Consider the following 18704-nt stretch of genomic DNA (forward strand, 5'->3'; position numbering starts at 1 on the left):
ACTCCCAGAAGAGAGGAGATGGGAGACATCATTCTCCCATCAGTGGAAAAGGGAGCAGTGATCAAGATATTGAGCTGAAGCTATTGAAGAAAGTCAAACAAGCAACCTTTGTCTTTCTCGGGCTTATAGTTTATTGCAGGGGAACAGGCAATAAGCTGAATAATTAATTTAAATGTGTAGTATAATAAAAAGTGAAAAGTGCTCTGAGAGGAAAACCAAGCAGTGAAACAGTGAGGTGTGTCTGTGGTGTGGGAAGGCCTGTCATAAGGTGACGTGCATGAGGAAGCTAACTATCTAGATATATTCAGGAAGAGTATTTCAGGCAAAGCCTTTGAGGCACGGCATGTTGGGAACAGCAAAAGAGAGAATTTAGTATATTACATGTCATTCATAAGGATTATGGTTATAGTTCATAAAAGTAGAAAATCACTTTTGATGACGTATTACTCTGAACAGAACTTGCGATCAGACTTTGCAGTCACGTTCTTCCTAAATTGAATACAGAATGCTGGCACGAATAGTTACTGACTTTGGAGTCATGCAGCCTAATTAGTTGTTTAACCTTGTTGAGGTTCAGTTTATTTTTCTGTTGTGTACAATTATTAGCAAAATACCTCATATCTGGATTCATAGAAGAAAGTAAAAATTAAATTAGTCCCCTGCCCCCAACAAATTCAGAAGACCTCTTGACAAATATCAATGACAGAACTTCAGTCAGTTTTGAAATGTTTGCCTAACATGGATGTATGTTTTAATGCTGCTCCCACCAACTCTGTTCTGACATTTTGAAACTCATGACTCAGCTCAAGGCAGGTTATGGAATGATGGTGCACAGAATATTGAAATTTGAATCATGACAGAAGCCATCTGGCCACGTCCCTATACTTGGTGGCAAACTCATTACAGATCTTTCTTCAGAGATTTTTACTGAAGCCCATACAGCCATTGGCCAATATATATATGCAAATCTAGCCATCATAAAAGTCTGGATCTGTTTTGTAGACTCTTCAACAGTCTGAAAAATGTGAGAGCTTTGAAAACTGCTTTGCTTTCTTAGTTGAGTGCTGGGAGTCACACAGGATTAGAACATGACTAAGTGTTCCTAAGCCCCTGCCAAGCTGTATAAGGTGAAATGGAAATGAGGTAAAAATGTAAGAGCAGCCATGGTGTACTGCGCTTTTTAAAAATTTCCAAAAGAATTATGTAATGAATTAAAGAGCTGGTAGGGCAGGTTTAGATTAGATCTCACCATGAACTTAATTTAGAGCCACCATCATTAAGAGATACAGCAAAAATTCCCTGTAGTGAAGTCTCTCAGTCGTGTCCGACTCTTAGCGACCTCATGGACTGCAGCCTACTAGGCTCTTCCATCCATGGGATTTTCCAGGCAAGAGTACTGAAGTGGGGTGCCATTGCCTTCTCTGAGCTATTTTAGACTAATAGCAGCATTTTCTCAGAATGTGAATCGAGGTCTATGAGATGATAATAGTCAATATTGTTTTTTTTTTTTAAATAGTATCTCAAATCATTTCAGCATTACTAAAACTGGTTTTTGTCTATTAACTCATAGTTAAGTAAACAGTATGATTAATAATTTCCATTTTTCTTATTGGTTTAAAATAATCCCAGCCTTACTCAGTTATCACCTTATTTGTACTTAGTTTAGCAAACTTGGCTGTTTTTGCATATGCTACACTTCAATTAAAGTAAAAGAAAAAGTAAATAGTGGTTCCAAATGAGTGAAACTAGTTTATGTAAGTTGATTAACATTTTTTATTCTTTGTCAAATTGCCTAATTTTGAAAGGTGTCTTAGCAAGTGCTCAAGAAATATACCTTGAGATGTATTCTTTTGAAAAATCAATCCTTATTCTTTTCTTCATGAGATAGTCTAAGTGCTACTTTAATATGAAAATGTTCTTTATGCTTTCAGAATGTGAATGGCTTATTGTATGACAGTCTCTCGTCTTTTCTCTCTCAGGAACTCTTCCCAGTTAACAGACAGAGTGTGGATCATTTCGCTAAATACTTCACTGACGCAGGTCTGAAGGAGCTTTCCGACTTCCTCCGAGTCCAGCAGTCCCTGGGCACCAGGAAGGAGCTGCAGAAGGAACTCCAGGAGCGTCTTTCTCAGGAATGCCCGATCAAGGAGGTGAGGACCATGGGCTCGCTTCACTGCAAAACCACGGGCGAGGGGCATATCCTCGACTGTGCAGTACAAACTTTACCGCCCTTAAAGGAGACTGCCCTTCGTTCATTGCTATGAACTTGAGGTCCTTTTCATACCATATAAATGGGCTCAATATCAAAAACATCCTCCAGGATGTTCAGAAAATAATGATTATTTCCATACAAATGACTTATTTACCAGGTCACTATGGTTGTCAAAATATTTCATCTGCCTAATAGATTCACTGTCCGCTGCTATCCACTAGCATTATGCCTCAGTTTAAGGTGATTTTTCCCATTTTATTGCAGATTGTATAATATGGTTAAGTATTAGCTTAATGTATGTAGACTTCGATTTTAAGACAAAAAAGGGGTGGTTTTGCATTCACGTCATGGATAAAGACCAGTTGGACCAGTGACTTGCTGGCTTCCACTTGCAATAACTGGGTATCTGCATAATGTAAATACTATATTTTTGTATAGCTATAGTTCTTGTGGCTATGACTGTATTTTTTTTTTTAAGTCATACCTGAAGAAAACTTCCCATTTGAACTTTAAAAAAACTTTTATGTAATAATTCAAAAGTTGCATTAAGAGTCCTTTCCTTTTGCCACTTACTCTCAGGTCCCAAACCCTCACCACCCTGCTTGCTTAGAGCCTTGCAAGGTACCGTGTATGGTTTAAAATTTGAGATTTCAAGATGGTTTCTGGCCAGCAGGTGGAGGCGTTGGTCCTAAGTCTCATAGCATTAAGGCCAGCAATATATTCAGTAACCTTTATCCAAGCAAAAATCTTGAACATGATTTTCCATGGTGAAAAAAAGCAAACTATAATGAACACTGTGATACTTTCAGGGATAGAGATGTCACATTTCTTTGCAGCTTTTCCCTGTCAGCTGGAGGACTGGGACTCCTCCGTTCCTTCTTTTCTCGAAAGCTGCTTTACCCGCTGCAATCCAGGCTGTCAGGAAAGAAACAGTATACTTTCATTTTAAAAAGGAAGGGAGAAAAGTAGTTGTACTGTTCACAAAGTGGTGCATTAAAATGCGTTATGGTTTTTAATTACTTCTTAAGCCCTCCAGGTGGCGGTAGTGGTAAAGAATCCATCTGCCAAGGCCGGAGACTTAAGAGATGCAAGTTCAATCCCTGGGTCGGGAAGATCCCGTGGAGAAGGAAATGGCAACTCACTGCATTCTTGCCTGTAGAATCCCCATGGACAGAGAAGCCTGGTGGGCTACAGTCCATGGGTTCACAAAGAGTCAGACACGACTGAGCGACTTAGCGTACATGCATGCACTGAAGTCCTCAGCTCTACTTGGGATTTTATTTCAAAAGGAGAAAGATTTTTTTCAAACAAGTTTAATATAAAATACACTGTTAGGCAGAATTTATTCCATGTGATCAGGTTTTTAGGATACATTTGCACATTTAAAAGTAATTCTGAAGGGAAAATAGCCTGCTGAGGGTTGCAACAATGATATATACCATCTAAAAGAAGTCTTTGTACTTTACAGTTTATTTACATGAGGCATGAGGATATTCAAAAGTGATAATTAAAGAATAAATTGTAGTGAGTGCCTCATACCAACCCAAGATATTTTTCATCAAGAGGTTTTAAGTTGAGGATTGGAAGTAGACATTCACAGCTCTGTTGCTTTCTTCAAACCCCAGAAAGTCAGACTGGCTTAAATAATCCTTGCCCTGCTGGACTCAACAGGGGTCCTGCCTGTAAAAGACTAACCCTGAGAAACCAAGATTTGCTGTTATTTTCTATTACCCAGCAGCTCCTGGCCAGAGCTAAGCCTATTAATTTGGGGACTAAAAATAAATCCACTCTGAGAACAAATCATTGTGTTCTCCTCTGCCTTGAAACTTGAGAGCATATGCCAGGAAGGGAGGGACTGAGCAGCGTATCTGTCTGCCCCAAACCTTTTACTGACTAAGCACAGAGAGAGGGGGATCTCCCCACCTGCCTGTTTCTCTTTTGACTCCTTTCTTCATGAAATGTAGGTGGTTCTCTATGTTAAAGAAGAAATGAAAAGGAATGATCTTCCAGAAACAGCAGTCATTGGACTTCTGTGGACCTGTATAATGAACGCTGTGGAATGGAACAAGAAGGAGGAGCTCGTGGCGGAGCAGGCCCTCAAACACCTGAAGGTACAGGGTCCCTGCAAGGCTGTCCGGGCTGCAGACCAGCTGCAGCTCTAACAGTGGGACAGACGGGTTCTAATCATAATGCTCCCAGGTTCAGTCCAAACGTACATTTCCTAATGTTTTTCCTTTCAAATATGCCACCACCTAAAATGTTTGAGATGTAAGAGCTTGTGAAGTACCTGAGGGTAAGTTCTTATTAAAAACAACATCAGAAAATCCACAGAATAGTCATATATTCAGTATTAGTTAAAGAGGAATATAGTCTGTTAGTTTTCCTTCTACCTGACAAAAATTCTTAAGGAATGTTTTTTTTAAGTAAGCTACAAGTTGACATTAGAATTTGAAAAGTGAGTGGTGGAAGAAATCAACTGATTGTATAAATTGTATATTTTTGTACGGGGATACATATGTGTTTGCTTTTATCATCCTCTCCCTGTAAAACTATTAAGAAATGTAGAAAACTTAGAACCTGCCTTCAGAGTTTACACTTGAATTGGGAAGCGAGCACCTACATAGTATAAACTCGGTAGGATATAAATCAGATAACTCTTCAATATTCAGGAGAACAGAGCAGTGAGTATCGTATGCAGGGAAGGATCAAAGGAGGAGCTTGTGTTGAGCTCAGTAACTCTTACAGAAAATAATAGCCAAACATCAACATCTAGGGGCTTCCCTGATGGCTCAGATGGTAGAGAATCTGCCTGCAATGCGGGAGACCTGGATTTGATCCCTGGTTTGGGAATATCCTCTGGAGAAGGGAATGGCAACCCACTTCAGTATTCTTGCCTGGAGAATTCTGTGGACAGAGGAGCATGGCGGGCTACAATCAGTGGGGTCCCAAAGAGTCAGACAGGACCGAAAGACACACACACACATCAAGAACGAGAAGCCAAGGTCGTTTAAGACAGAAGAGCAATATGAACAAAACCATAAAGATGTTTTGTGAGGGCATCTGGGAAGAGACCTCTACTCTTCCAGTGGCAGAGCCATACTCCAGGAGTGGAGGAATCACAGCAGGCCTGGGAACCTTCAGAACTTAGGATCTGTGTCTCATTTTCACAATATCCATTAGACGAACACAGTAGCATAGCAATTGTCTCTGACAGAGTCAGGAGTTCCTATTTGGTCTCTTTTAGCAGGTACAATGAGAGAAATCTGATATGATGCAGGGATAAAAAATTCATTTTGGTTGGACACAAAATTATAGTAAAATAATCCTCAGAGTGGAAGTTTTCTAAGCAAATCTCCAGGCGTGTACAATGAGAGAAATCTGATATGGTGCAGGGATAAAAACTTCATTCTGGTTGGACACAATATTATAATAAGATAATCCGCAAAGTGGAAGCTTTCTAAGCAAATCTCCAGGTGACCGCTGTGGTTCAAGTGGCATCAGCCCTATACCTCCCAACAAAAGTGAACGGTCTTCCTCCCCACTCCTCTTCCAGCAATACGCTCCACTCCTGGCTGTGTTCAGCTCCCAAGGCCAGTCAGAGCTGATCCTTCTGCAGAAGGTTCAGGAATACTGCTATGACAACATCCATTTCATGAAAGCCTTTCAGAAGATTGTGGTTCTCTTTTACAAAGGTATGTATCTGTGTTGTTCTGCCACTATGCTTCCGTGTTTTGTTGAAGCTCTTTTTGGGCCACAGCAAGGGGAAATAGATGGGGAAACAGTGGGTGACTTTATTTTTCTGGGCTCCAAAATCACTGCAGATGGTGACTGCAGCCATGAAATTAAAAGAAGCTTACTCCTTGGAAGGAAAGTTATGACCAACCTAGATAGCATATTCAAAAGCAGAGACATTACTTTGCCAACAAAGGTTCGTCTAGTCAAGGCTATGGTTTTTCCTGTGGTCATGTATGGATGTGAGAGTTGGACTGTGAAGAAGGCTGAGCGCCGAAGAATTGACTGCAAGGAGATCCAACCAGTCCATTCTGAAGGAGATCAGCCCTGGGATTTCTTTGGAAGGAATGATGCTAAAGCTGAAACTTCAGTAGTCTGGCCACCTCATGCGAAGAGTTGACTCATTGGAAAAGACTCTGTTGCTGGGAGGGATTGGCGGAAGGAGGAGAAGGGGACGACAGAGGATGAGATGGCTGGATGGCATCACTGACTCGATAGACGTGAGTCTGGGTGAACTCCGGGAGTTGGTGATGAACACGGAGGCCTGGCGTGCTGCGATTCACGGGGTCCCAAAGAGTCGGACACGACTGAGCGACTGATCTGATCTGATCTGTAGGGGTGATGCAGAGGGGGACATGGGTTTCTGCTCATCTCGAATTTTAGTGAGGCAGCCACATTATGTAGACAGAGAAGGTATTAATACGAACCCCATAGACGCCTGTGGCCCCAGGTCCCAGTCTGATTAGGCCCCTGTGCACTTCTCATTGATGGAAATGGCTAGAAGACTGGTCATGAACTTATAATTTTGGGAGGTGGGGAGGGAGGATGGTGAAAAAGACTGTAATTACTAAAAAGAAGGTCTGTGTTCGAATTGTAAGGATTAGTTCTAACAACAGTGATCATCAGAAGCATGTTCAAACCTTTCAGATACCATCAAGCTGGTTCTAAATTAGCTTTAAACTTTGTGTTTTAGTGATTTGGCTCAACCAGTCTCCTGTTTGCCCAGGAAATGACTATTTTTAGATTTTCACATTTACTGTCTGTTCATTGTGTTTATAAGGATTAGGTTGCCATGACAACCGGTACTGCCAGTTTATTAAAAAATGAATGCTCTAGGGTTTTAACTGATCTCAATGTCTATACCTATAGTATATTTTTAAAAAATGATCCTAGACTATTCTTTGGTATAGCTTTGTGTAGTTTTATGGGGGGGGGGGCGGGAGTATTTAAACAATGATACATTTTGAACATGATGAAATGTTTATTAGAATTACTGCTATCTTAAATGGCATAACACAGAAGAAAACTAAAGTATAAACTAATGGACTTCCCTGGTGGCTCAGACGGTAAAGGATCCGCCTGCAGTGCAGGAAACCCGAGTTCAATCCCTGGGTCTGGTAGATCCCATGGAGAAGGGAATGGCAACCCACTCCAGTTTTCTTGCCTGGAAAATTCCAGGGATAGAGGAGCCTGGCAGGCTACAGTCCATGACATCACAAAGAGTCAGACACAACCGAGCGACTAACAGACACGCACACAGCAAACACATAAATGAGTACCAGTCAAATGTTTCTTTGCTTTTTGATGCGTTCTTAAATTTGTCTGTTTTGAATGACAGTTTGGAATGTAAAAATTTTACATCATCGGTTGCTAGCTATTTGGGAAAAAATGCATGATAGCATTTCACAGAGTTTTAATTGGCTCTCCAGATTCTTCAAATGCATTCATCTTGCCCACAAGTGTGTGGGTGATATTTTTGCTTTCTCAGCACTAAGGTATTCGGGCACAATTTTTTGTGTCAGTGGGAGACTGTGATGACTGCAGAGTCCCATTTGAAGTTCAGTAAAAGATGTTTTTGTTTTTTGGGGGAGGGGGGGCCAGGTCTGTCTTAGACTCGCTTGGATATGGTTGTGAGATAGCAACATCCTAAAACTAGGGTTTACATGATACCCCAGGTCATGAGATAGCAATGTCTTAATGCTAGGCGACCCATCAGAACCAGACCTGCAGGTCCCATGGCAAACATACCTGTGGTGCCCAGTGCCCAAGACAAACTACTTATTAATCAGTAAAGGCATTTAGGTGGCATATTAACTATTAACGTCCTATTCTTCAGATTTCTCTTTTTAACTGTTAATGAATATCAGCATCCTTCCCCATTATACTTTTTATAACAAACCACTAACAGCTAGCAAAACTGGCGGCTTTGAGTTATTTCCTATTCTTCAGCCCCAAACGCTAAGGAACAGTGGCCTGGCATTATAGCCAAGAAATGGGCACCAAGAAGTACAAAGAAGAGGCATTAGCTGTTCCTTAGGCAGTAGATTAACCAGGTGGTCAGCTTTTAAATAGATTGTTTCAGTTAGTACAGTCTGGTGAGCATGAGCAGGCCCAAGGGAACATGGGAAGATAAGTGTCAGCATCAGTTCTATTCTGGCCCAGCTGTTTTTGGAAATGAAGTCAGGAAACTTGCAAATAGAAACCTAAACTATATTTTACTGAAAAGTTAAAACTGAATATCATTTTCTAAGTAACTTTGCAATTTTCCACAAAATTATACATATAGGCTGTTTTTCTGAATAAAATAATTGCATTTCTTTCTCTTGAGAACATGGAATCCCTGAGGAACAGTTGTTCTTTATGACTGTTAAGAGAGTTACTGTGTTTACCTTCCTTTTTATAGTAGTTTTTACCTTTGCCTTATTTCATTCAGCAAACACTCGTGCACCAGTAGACAAATATTTCCTCTGTCTTTCTATGGATTTGGATGTTCTTGTCCTGTGTTTCATATGCCTAGGAAGACTTGAGGACTGTGTTTGTTAAAACACTCCTTTTCCAGTGCCTGTGTGCGTGTGAATCACCTGGGGAGCTTGTTAAAACAGATTCCCCAAGGATTCTGATTCAGTGGGTCCAGCCTTGGGCCCTCAGATTTCCCTTTTAACAAATTTCCAGGTGATGCTGTGACTGTTGGTCTCAGATCACTGATTGATCTAAAGGATGTTTATTGAATGCCAGAAGTGACAAATCCCATGAGCTATAGTAACATGGTTAAGATTATGCTTAACCATTAATTCCATATACACATATACATTTTATAAATATCAAATAGTGTTTTGTCTGCTTCTTTTATCTAGTGATGGGAAGCCCTTTACATTTTGCTTTAAAGCCAGTTTTCAAAAATGTAATGGAGATCATTTCTCCTTTCCCATTTTAGAAGTCGCTCAGTAGGTGTCCGACTCTTCGTGACCCCATGGACTGCAGCCTACCAGGCTCCTCCGTCCATGGGATTTTCCAGGCAAGAGTATTGGAGTGGGGTGCCACTGCCTTCTCCGAATATCTCTATTACATACACTCATCTTCCTGTATTGCTAGAACTTGAGGATAACAGAAACTGTGGGATATGACTCCCTATGTCCCCTCTGGAAACCTAATTGCTTAAAAGAATGCCATTATTAAAATTTTTATTTTTATATATTTTATAGAAAAAAAATAGTGGAATGAAAGTGAATAAACTTTGAGTAATGCTTTGCAGCAATGAAAGGAGAAAGTGGTGATTGGTCACTTACTGAAGATTTACATTTTGTACTAGAATCTAGATTTTTATATTTCTAAGGCAGTAAGGAAAACAGTAAGTGCCTCACTACTTTTCTAACATTGCACTATTCACTTTCTAAAATAAATTTCTTTCTTCCTAAAGCTAGGTACTGTATTCTCAGCATGTAGGTTTGGAAAAATATAAAACTACCGTCTCAAGTACTGTTAGTATCTCTATTATGGCTTTTATTGTTTGTGGATATATCTTAGGTTAAATTCTGTTCCTCACACACATTTTTCTAAAAGAAGTTTCTTATTCTAAGAGATTTTTGACCTTCTCACATATAGTCCCAGCTTTCTTAGGGTAAATTATATTTGACTCATGTCCCTATATGACACTGCTCATAAAAAGTACTGAATTTTATGTTTCAAGTGACATCATTTTCAACTTAAATATTTAAATAACTGACATCACCTAACACTGTGCAATTGTCATAACACTCTTAGGATATTGTCTCTTTGACCCTCGTGAAAACCCAAATTTTGAACTAAAATTCTACACATTGAGACATATTTAGTTTTTCTCATCAGGTTATTTATTATACATGAACTGAGTGCAAACTAGCTGTCAAGTCTTATGTTAAATGCTGGAAATGAGATGAACAAAATAGTCCCTGACTGCCTGGATTTCAGAGTATAGAAGAAAATCCAAAATTATAATCACAATGTGTCTGTGTATTCATTCACTCAGTCATGTCTGATTCTTTGCGACGCCATGGACTGTAGCCTGGCAGGCTCCACTGCCTATGGTATTTTCTAGGCAAGAATACTGCAGTGGGTTGCCATTTTCCTCTCCTATAATCACCATATCAGTGGCAAAAATAAGGCTAGTACCAATAAATGATGATGAGAAGTGGAAGGATGACAGCAGAGGGGCCCCTAACTCAGAGCTGAAGCTAACTTGGTGAAGGAAAAGGGAAGGCTCTCAAGGGACCAGAGTATTTTCCCAGAGGTGATGAAGAAGTTGGCCACATAGAAGGGAGAGAAATGCACTGTAATATGAGGGGCCTTAGTGCAACTGTGGAAAGTCTCCTTTCTTACTGTACTTTTACTGATCGTCTGTATTCCTAGTAGGTAGTTGGGGGAGATCCCAACACTTTGTCATCTCCATCTCCCGGTTATAATGAACTCTTCTCCCTACTTTTCCTTAGTGGAAAACACAAGTTCTCTCTCTCCTACATTTGTCAAGGAGCTCCTTCCATTTGTGATTAGATTTTTTTCCTACACAAAAGTTAACTTTCTTTTTGATATTCACACTTTGCCTCAAAGTTGCCCTGTGTCATTGCTTCTGTCCCTTCTTTATTATTTATTTCCCTAGAAATTTGGTCTTGCAGCAGGTGTTTATTATTAAATTCTTCCACGAGCTCAGCTCTGCACAAAGTTGGTCTGATTTTTCAGTAGATGATATATCTGGTAAGTTTCACCTGTCATGTACAGTCCTTTTCACAAGCACAGTCACCAACAAGGATTCTAGTACTTGCATGGTCTCTTTTGGCCTCTGTGGGGCAATCAAATGCAGGAGTGAGCTTCATAAGGAAGACACGAGACAGAGTGTCACTAAGCTACACTCTGTCGCCTTTGCAACCTGTACATTGTATCATAACATGATTTATTATGTGAGAAGAAAAAATAGAATTTCCCTTTAACTCTATATTTTATTTTATAACATTAACAGTAGTAGTTGTTCAGTTCAGTTCAGTCGCTCAGTAGTGTCTGACTCTTGGCAACACCATGGACTGCAGCACGCCAGGCCTCCCTGTCCATCACCAACTCCTGGAGTTCACTCAAACTCATGTCCATCGAGTCGGTGATGCCATCCAGCCATCTCATCCTCTGTCATCCCCTTCTCCTCCTGCCCCCAATCCCTACCAGCCTCAAGGTCTTTTCCAATGAACACCCAGGACTGGTCTCCTTTAGGATGGACTGGTTGGATCTCCTTGCAGTCCAAGGGACTCTCAAGAGTCTTCTCCAACACCACAGTTCAAAAGCATCAATTCTTCGGCACTCAGCCTTCTTCACAGTCCAACTCTCACATCCATACATGACCACAGGAAAAACCATAGCCTTGACTAAACAGACCTTTGTTGGCAAAGTAATATCTCTGCTCTTAAATATGCTATCTAGGTTGGTCATAACTTTCCTCCCAAGGAGTAAGTGTCTTTTAATTTCATGGCTGCAATCACCATCTGCGGTGATTTTGGAGCCCAAAAAAATAAAGTCTGACACTGTTTCCACTGTTTCCCCATCTATTTCCCATGAAGTGATGGGACTAGATGCCATGATCTTAATTTTCTAAATGTTGAGCTTTAAGCCAACTTTTTCAGTCTCTTCTTTCACTTTCATCAAGAGGCTTTTTAGTTCCTCTTCACTTTCTGCCATAAGGGTGGTGTCATCTGCATATCTGAGGTTATTTGATATTTCTCCCGGCAATCTTGATTCCAGCTGTGCTTCTTCCAGCCCAGCATTTCTCATGATGTACTTTGCATATAAGTTAAATAAGCAGGGTGACAATATACAGTCTTGACGTACTCCTTTTCCTATTTGGAACCAGTCTGTTGTTCCATGTCAGTTCTAACTGTTGCTTCCTGACCTGCATATAGGTTTCTCAAGAGGCAGGTCAGGTGGTCTGGTATTCCTATCTCTTTCAGAATTTTCCACAGTTTATTGTGATCCACACAGTCAAAGGCTTTGGCACAGTCAATAAAGCAGAAATAGATGTTTTTCTGGAACTCTCTTTTTTCCATGATCCAGCGGATATTGGCAATTTGATCTCTGGTTCCTCTGCCTTTTCTAAAACCAGCTTGAACATCTGGAAGTTTATGGTTCACATATTGCTGAAGCCTGGCTTGGAGAATTTTGAGCGTGACCTTACTAGTGTGTGAGATAAATGCAATTGTGCGGTAGTTTGAGCATTCTTTGGCATTGCCTTTCTTTGGGATTGGAATGAAAACTGACCTTTTCCAGTCCTGTGGCCACTGCTGAGTTTTCCAAATTTGCTGACATATTGAGTGCAGCACTTTCACAGCATCATCTTTCACGATTTAAAATAGCTCAACTGGAATTCCATCCCCTCCACTAGCTTTGTTCGTAGTGATGCTTTCTAAGGCTCACTTGGCGTCACATTCCAGGATGTCTGGCTCTAGGTGAGTGATCATACCATCGTGATTATCTGGGTCGTGAAGATCATTTTTGTACAGTTCTTCTGTGTATTCTTGCTACCTGTTCTTAATATCTTCTGCTTCTGTTAGGTCTAACTCAGTGAAACTAAGCCATGCCATGTGGGGCCACCCAAGACAGGAGGGTCATGGTGGAGAGGTCTGACAGAATGTGGTCCACTGGAGAAGGGAATGGCAAACCACTTCAGTATTCTTGCCTTGAGAACCCCATGAACAGTGTTGTTAGTACATGCATATAGTTTGTAAACCAAAAAATATACATATGTTGGGAGTGTATGTGCTCAAAATTGTCTTGCTGATAGGAGAACATGATGAAAACAGTTTGGAAGTTAGTAGTATAAATCACAGGCATGTTAAAGATGTCATAAAAACAAATTCTATAAAAAGGACTTTTAAAATGCATGTTTGAGATAATTAGTGTTCCTGGAAATTTTCTGCAAAGCGTTCTTACCCAGTAACAAATCACTTCCTCGAGTTGTGAACCATCTTCTTCCTATGGCTATGAAAACTGGGCTTTGATGGCCAGAGCTAGGAAAGTTCTTTCATCATTGTGAGTGAAGAGTGCAGAGCTGGAAACATGAGAAACTCAAAGACTAGAAGCTAAGAGTAATTCCTTAGGACTCTTAATTATAATTTCTAAGTCTAGTCCTTATAAATGAATAAACCCAGATTTCTATCTTCCTTTGCAAAATGTAGTGTATTTAATGATCAAAATAAAAAATAAAACACACTTTTATATTTTCTAAAACCAATCATGTGCATTTTTAGTCAATTTAATCTCTTCAATTGAATCTGAGAGCCAGTTATTAATTTTAAAAAACAAGACTTTTGTTATGAAAAGATCAGTGATATTAAGAATGAAAACAATATCAAATCATTTCTCTTGTTTTTATAAGTTAAAGGTATATTTTAACTACAAAAACATCGTTAGAATGATTTATCAGCATTTGCAATGGATTGGGTATATGCTTTCTATTTCATTTCACACTCCAAAACCCCAAAAGACAACCCATTACAACATTGGCAAAGTATGTAGGCTATTGTTTCCACATTCCCCTTTCTATTCTTAACATTAACTATTCTGAATTAATGATAACTTGAGAGTATCAAGGTATATTTGTGGAATTTAGAGTTTTAGGTAGTAGATATTTAATAGATACGGAGAAGGCAATGGCACCCCACTCCAGTACTCTTGCCTGGAAAATCCCATGGACAGAGGAGCCTGGTGGGCTGCAGTCCATGGGGTCGCAAAGAGTCGGACACGACTGAGCAACTTCCCTTTCACTTGTCACTTTCCTGCATTGGAGAAGGAAATGGCAACCCACTCCAGTGTTCTTGCCTGGGGAATCCCAGGGACGGGGGAGCCTGGTGGGCTGCCGTCTATGGGGTCGCACAGAGTCGGACACGACTGACTCGACTTAGCAGCAGCAGCATTTAATAGATAACACTTTCTCTTAAAAGCCTGTAGGAAGTCTGTCTAACACGTCTTTCTCTCTGAATAGTGTATAAGGAAACTCATGTGATTTAGACATTGTGGGAAAATAAATTGAGGACAGCAATAGAATGATGTAGAACTTTGGATTCTGTGTATGTTGGTCCCATGGTATACCCAGGAAGCTCATCTTTATATTTAATCATTAATATTATCATTATTGCATTCTATCTACAATATATATTTTTTCGTTTGCCCTTTTTTGCTCCTAAAGTAAATCCCCTTAAAAGACCAGTCATTTGAGGTCGCTGCTTAATCAAGATGTGTTTGAAACTGGCAGGACAAAGGGTATTCTGAAATGCTAGAATTGCTGATTCATTGGCAAAATAAGCCAGTTTCCTCCCAGCAAATTAAAACTCTAAGATTTCCAAGTCCCAGCCTCACCATCATCACTAAAGTACTGACGGTCCTATCTACTGGGCTTCCCCAGTGGCTCAGAAGTAAAGATCCCACCTGCTAATGCAGGAGACAAGGCTTCCATCCTTGGGTCAGGAAGGTCCCCTGGAGAAGGGAATGGCAACCCACTACAGAATTCTTGCCTGGGAAATCCCATGAACAGAAAAGCCTACAGTCTGTGGGGTCACAAAAGAGTTCGACACCACTGAGCAACTAAACATCATCACCACCCGAACTGCCAACATACTCAGGACACTGTGCTGTGTGGAAACAAGCTTGGTTCTTGTCTTCTGATAAGTTTCAATATGCGTTTCTTTTATAACAGAATTTTAATATTTGAAGTGATTGCTTTCTATTAAACTGTAAGACATGAACTTGCTTTGAAACATGATATGTATGTAATAACTTTGAAATGTTTGATTTGAAATTGCAGCTGATGTGCTGAGTGAAGAAGCGATACTGAAGTGGTACAAAGAAGCACATGTTGCCAAAGGCAAAAGTGTTTTCCTTGATCAGATGAAGAAATTTGTGGAGTGGTTACAGAACGCAGAAGAAGGTATGATTGTATTTAACGGCCCTGGTGGCCATTTAGCGGGTCCTTTCTCACTGTAATTCAAAATAGCTCCTCCCTCCACAGATTTTTTTTTTTTTTTTTTTGGCTTTGTAAAACTGAAGTTCTGAGCCTTCATTTCTGAATCAAGGCAATGAAAATATCTGCATGATAAACAAAACAAAATCTCTTAAATTATCCCTGCTGCTGCTAAGTCGCATCAGTTGTGTCTGACTCTGTGCAACCCCACAGACAGCAGCGCACCAGGCTCCGCCATCCCTGGGATTCTCCAGGCAAGAACACTGGAGTGGGTTGCCTTCTCCAACGCATGAAATTATCCCTAGTGGAGGACAAAGAGGAAGAAATAATCAGATGTGAAAGGAAAAAAATAATTACATTTATAGGATTGTATAAATTTTTTATAGTGCCTTTACTGGTTGACGTGCTTACGTGCTTAAAGTGGGAATACAAGTTGGAAGAGCAATAATGATGAGACTTAATCCAACTAGGCATGAGAAGTTGATGATCCAAGTAGTTATAGTCACCAGTAATATTTCTGAGTATGTTGCCTTTTTAGAAAGTCAATTTCATTTAAAAATCAAAAAGTTTGCTTTCTGCCCTGTCTATGAGTCTCTTAGTCAATGGACACCCAGGCAAAAATGTCTTTTTTTAGGGGACAGGGAGATAAGAGTAGAAACTATTTCCTGACCTCGTTTAACAGTCTCAGAAGAAAACGACCTGACTTGTCTCTCTCTTCTCTCGTAGAATCTGAATCTGAAGGTGAAGAGAATTAGGTGGCTCCAGAAGCACAATACCCAGGTCACCACACAACACTTTTATTGGGAATGCTGAGCCATTTGAGAAGAGAAACTTGGCTTCCGTTTTCACAAAGGAAAAAAAAAAAAAAAATAGGATAGGCTTCCCTTTTGCCGAGGGGGAAATGGTTTTTTGTTTTGTTTTGTTTTTAAATGGAGCCCTGAGGCATCAGCGATTATACTTGGGACTCTACCTCTCACTCACTATTCGCTAACTTAAAGCCATTCAACAGGGAGTCCAGTAGGTATCTGAGGCGAAATACTCCACAGACTCCCCTTTTTTTAGCTGTATTTTTCAGGTACTGTGTGGTGAACGCCCCACTGGTGTCTATTACAGGGCCACTTTGGTGGTTGTGTATCTGCTCGTGTATGTGATTTGACAAACCAGTTTTTTAAAATAAATGGCTTTTTAAAAATCTGGGCTTATATTTTCAACGCTTTTATTTCTTTTCTGTCCTGACTTCTGTACAGATGACATTTCAGTGTCAGGCTTTCTTTCCCATCCAAAATGCTGAATGGTTCTTGTCGATCAAAGCACTTCTACTCCTTGTATCACTGGTGAATATATTTCACTTACCTTTGTAGCGTAATAGAAATCCACCCAAAAGTATAGGCACACTAGCACCAATGCCATGAATTGATAATAATAATATTATCTGCGTGTGAGGATGTCATTTTCATTCTGCAGGAAATAAAAAGGACAAGAATAATTAGAAGTCATAGGATAAAGAGCTTTACAGCCCCTTGAAGTGACTAGCATACCCCAGGGGGCGCTTATATATTCTTTCCGAAGATTGTTCTGGAAAATGCTCCTCTTTCATTCTGGCTTTTCCTTTCAGTCTGCATCTTATTTCTTCCAGTCCATTAGTTCATGGCAAGCCTCCATCTGCCCCTCCTTCTGCCTATCTAAAAATAAGAATTATGAAGTTAAATGGTATTCACATCATAGAGTGCATATTCAATGTGTTTATTTGAAATGAAAAAAGTGAATAATTTTTATTGAAAGCAAACTTGGCAAACTAATTTGACAAGTCCTGACTGCCAATCAGTATACATGGCAGGCACACTCTGCAAGTTAAATCTTCATCTCTGATGTTTTGACAGATTCAGATAAAGATTAAAATATTGAAAATTACATTCAATTTGTAATAACAATTTCATATGTCAACTTTTATGTATTTTAGATTTAAGTTTAAATCAGCATGTTCCCTGTCATTTTACGGATCTTGAGTAAAATGTGTGAAGAAGATATTGACTTTGCCCCACTGTTTCCAAAGTATCCACACTGAGACCTACTGTCCTAGGTCTTAGTGACCAAGTTAGTGACCAAGATGGAGCTAAAAGTCCCGTTACTGAGTTCCACACCTGTGCCCTTTTGTCCCTATTTTCTGCTGTCAAATTATAATGAAATGTATGTTTCTGCAGTTCAATCAGAAGGGTTTTCAAGAAGGTTCAGTAGCACTTCTACTGAGCAAACATCTGGGAAGTCAGTTTTCTACCATATAAACTACTTAATGTTTTCTAACACATAATATTTTTTCCAAACAGAGCTTAAGATAGTGATTTTCAGGTAAGTAATCATGGGTGAGGGTCTCCCTGGGTGGCTCAGCAGTAAAGAAGCTGACTGCAATGCTGGCGATGCCAGAGATGGTTCAATCCCTGGGTCAGGAAGATCCCCTGGAGAAGAAAAATGGCAACCCACTCCAGTATTCTTGCCTGGAAAATCCCGTGGACAGGAACATGATGGGCTACAGTCCATGGGTTCGAAGAGTCAGACACGACTGAGGTGACTGAGCAGGTATGCACAGTCATGGGGGAGAAGAAGGATACCTATCAGCAAAAACTTACAGAAGCCTCAAACCAAAGCCCTTTCTTTCTCTGAAAGACAAGTGTCTCTTTTACTTTTTAAAAGTAAAACTTGTCCTAATTATACAACTAATTGCATTAGTTATCTATTGCTACACAGCAGATTATCCCCACATTTTGCAACTTTAAACAACAGACGTTTATCCTATCAGTTTCTGTGATTTGGATCCATGAGCAGCTCAGCAGGGTGGCCTCCAGCTTGACCTGTCCTGAGGTTGCAGTCAAGCTGTTGGTGGGGCATGCAGTCCTCTGAGGCAGCATTGCTTCCAAGCTGACGGTGGTTTTAAGATCAGGCCACTCAAGATGGCTGCTCTCTTGCTCTGTCCACATCAGCAGTCCCCAACCACTTTGGAACCAGAGACCAGTTTCCTGGAAGACAATTTTTCCACGGATAGGGGGGCAGGGGCGGGGCTTCAGAATAATTCAAGTGCGTTACATTTATTGAGCTCATTGAGCAGGAAGCAGAGCTCAGGCAGTAACTGTGAAGACAAAGCTTCTGTTGCTTGTTGGCCTCTCACCTCCTACTGTGTGGCCAGGTCTAGGCTGGGGAAAAGAAAGTGTTAGTGGCTCAGTCGTGTCCCACTCTTGGCAACCCCGTGGACTGTAGCCTGCCAGGCTCCTCTGTGCATGGGATTCTCCAGGCAAGAATACTGGAGTGGGTTGCCAGGCCCTCCTTCAGGAGATCTTCCCAACCCAGGGATCAAACCTGGGCCCCAGATTCTTTACGTCTGAGCCACCACCAGGGAACCCCTGCTCAATAAGTCCCAGCCTCCTCTACACCCTCATCACATGACTGACCTTCTGTCTTAGTCACAGAGTCTAATCTGTAAATGCCTCCTTGCGCCAGGCCCCAGGTGCTGATTGTTCTAAT

The 18704-nt window shown here is 40.5% G+C and overlaps 1 protein-coding gene across 2 annotated transcripts in view; it reads left to right on the plus strand.

Moving 5' to 3' along the window:
• The window catches only part of BZW2 (basic leucine zipper and W2 domains 2), a 62635-nt gene extending 46252 nt beyond the window's left edge, over positions 1–16383 (plus strand). For both annotated transcript variants that reach the window (XM_005205173.5, NM_001104961.1), the window contains exons 8-12: positions 1980–2150; positions 4177–4323; positions 5766–5904; positions 15036–15158; positions 15918–16383. In XM_005205173.5, the coding sequence (XP_005205230.1) occupies positions 1980–2150; positions 4177–4323; positions 5766–5904; positions 15036–15158; positions 15918–15946 (609 nt within the window). In that variant the 3' untranslated portion in view covers positions 15947–16383. The remainder of the gene's footprint in view (positions 1–1979; positions 2151–4176; positions 4324–5765; positions 5905–15035; positions 15159–15917) is intronic.
• Positions 16384–18704: the final 2321 nt, after the last annotated feature.

The sequence above is a fragment of the Bos taurus genome, chromosome 4 (assembly GCF_002263795.3).
Source record: "Bos taurus isolate L1 Dominette 01449 registration number 42190680 breed Hereford chromosome 4, ARS-UCD2.0, whole genome shotgun sequence".
In the NCBI taxonomy this organism is placed as follows: Eukaryota; Metazoa; Chordata; class Mammalia; order Artiodactyla; family Bovidae; genus Bos; species Bos taurus.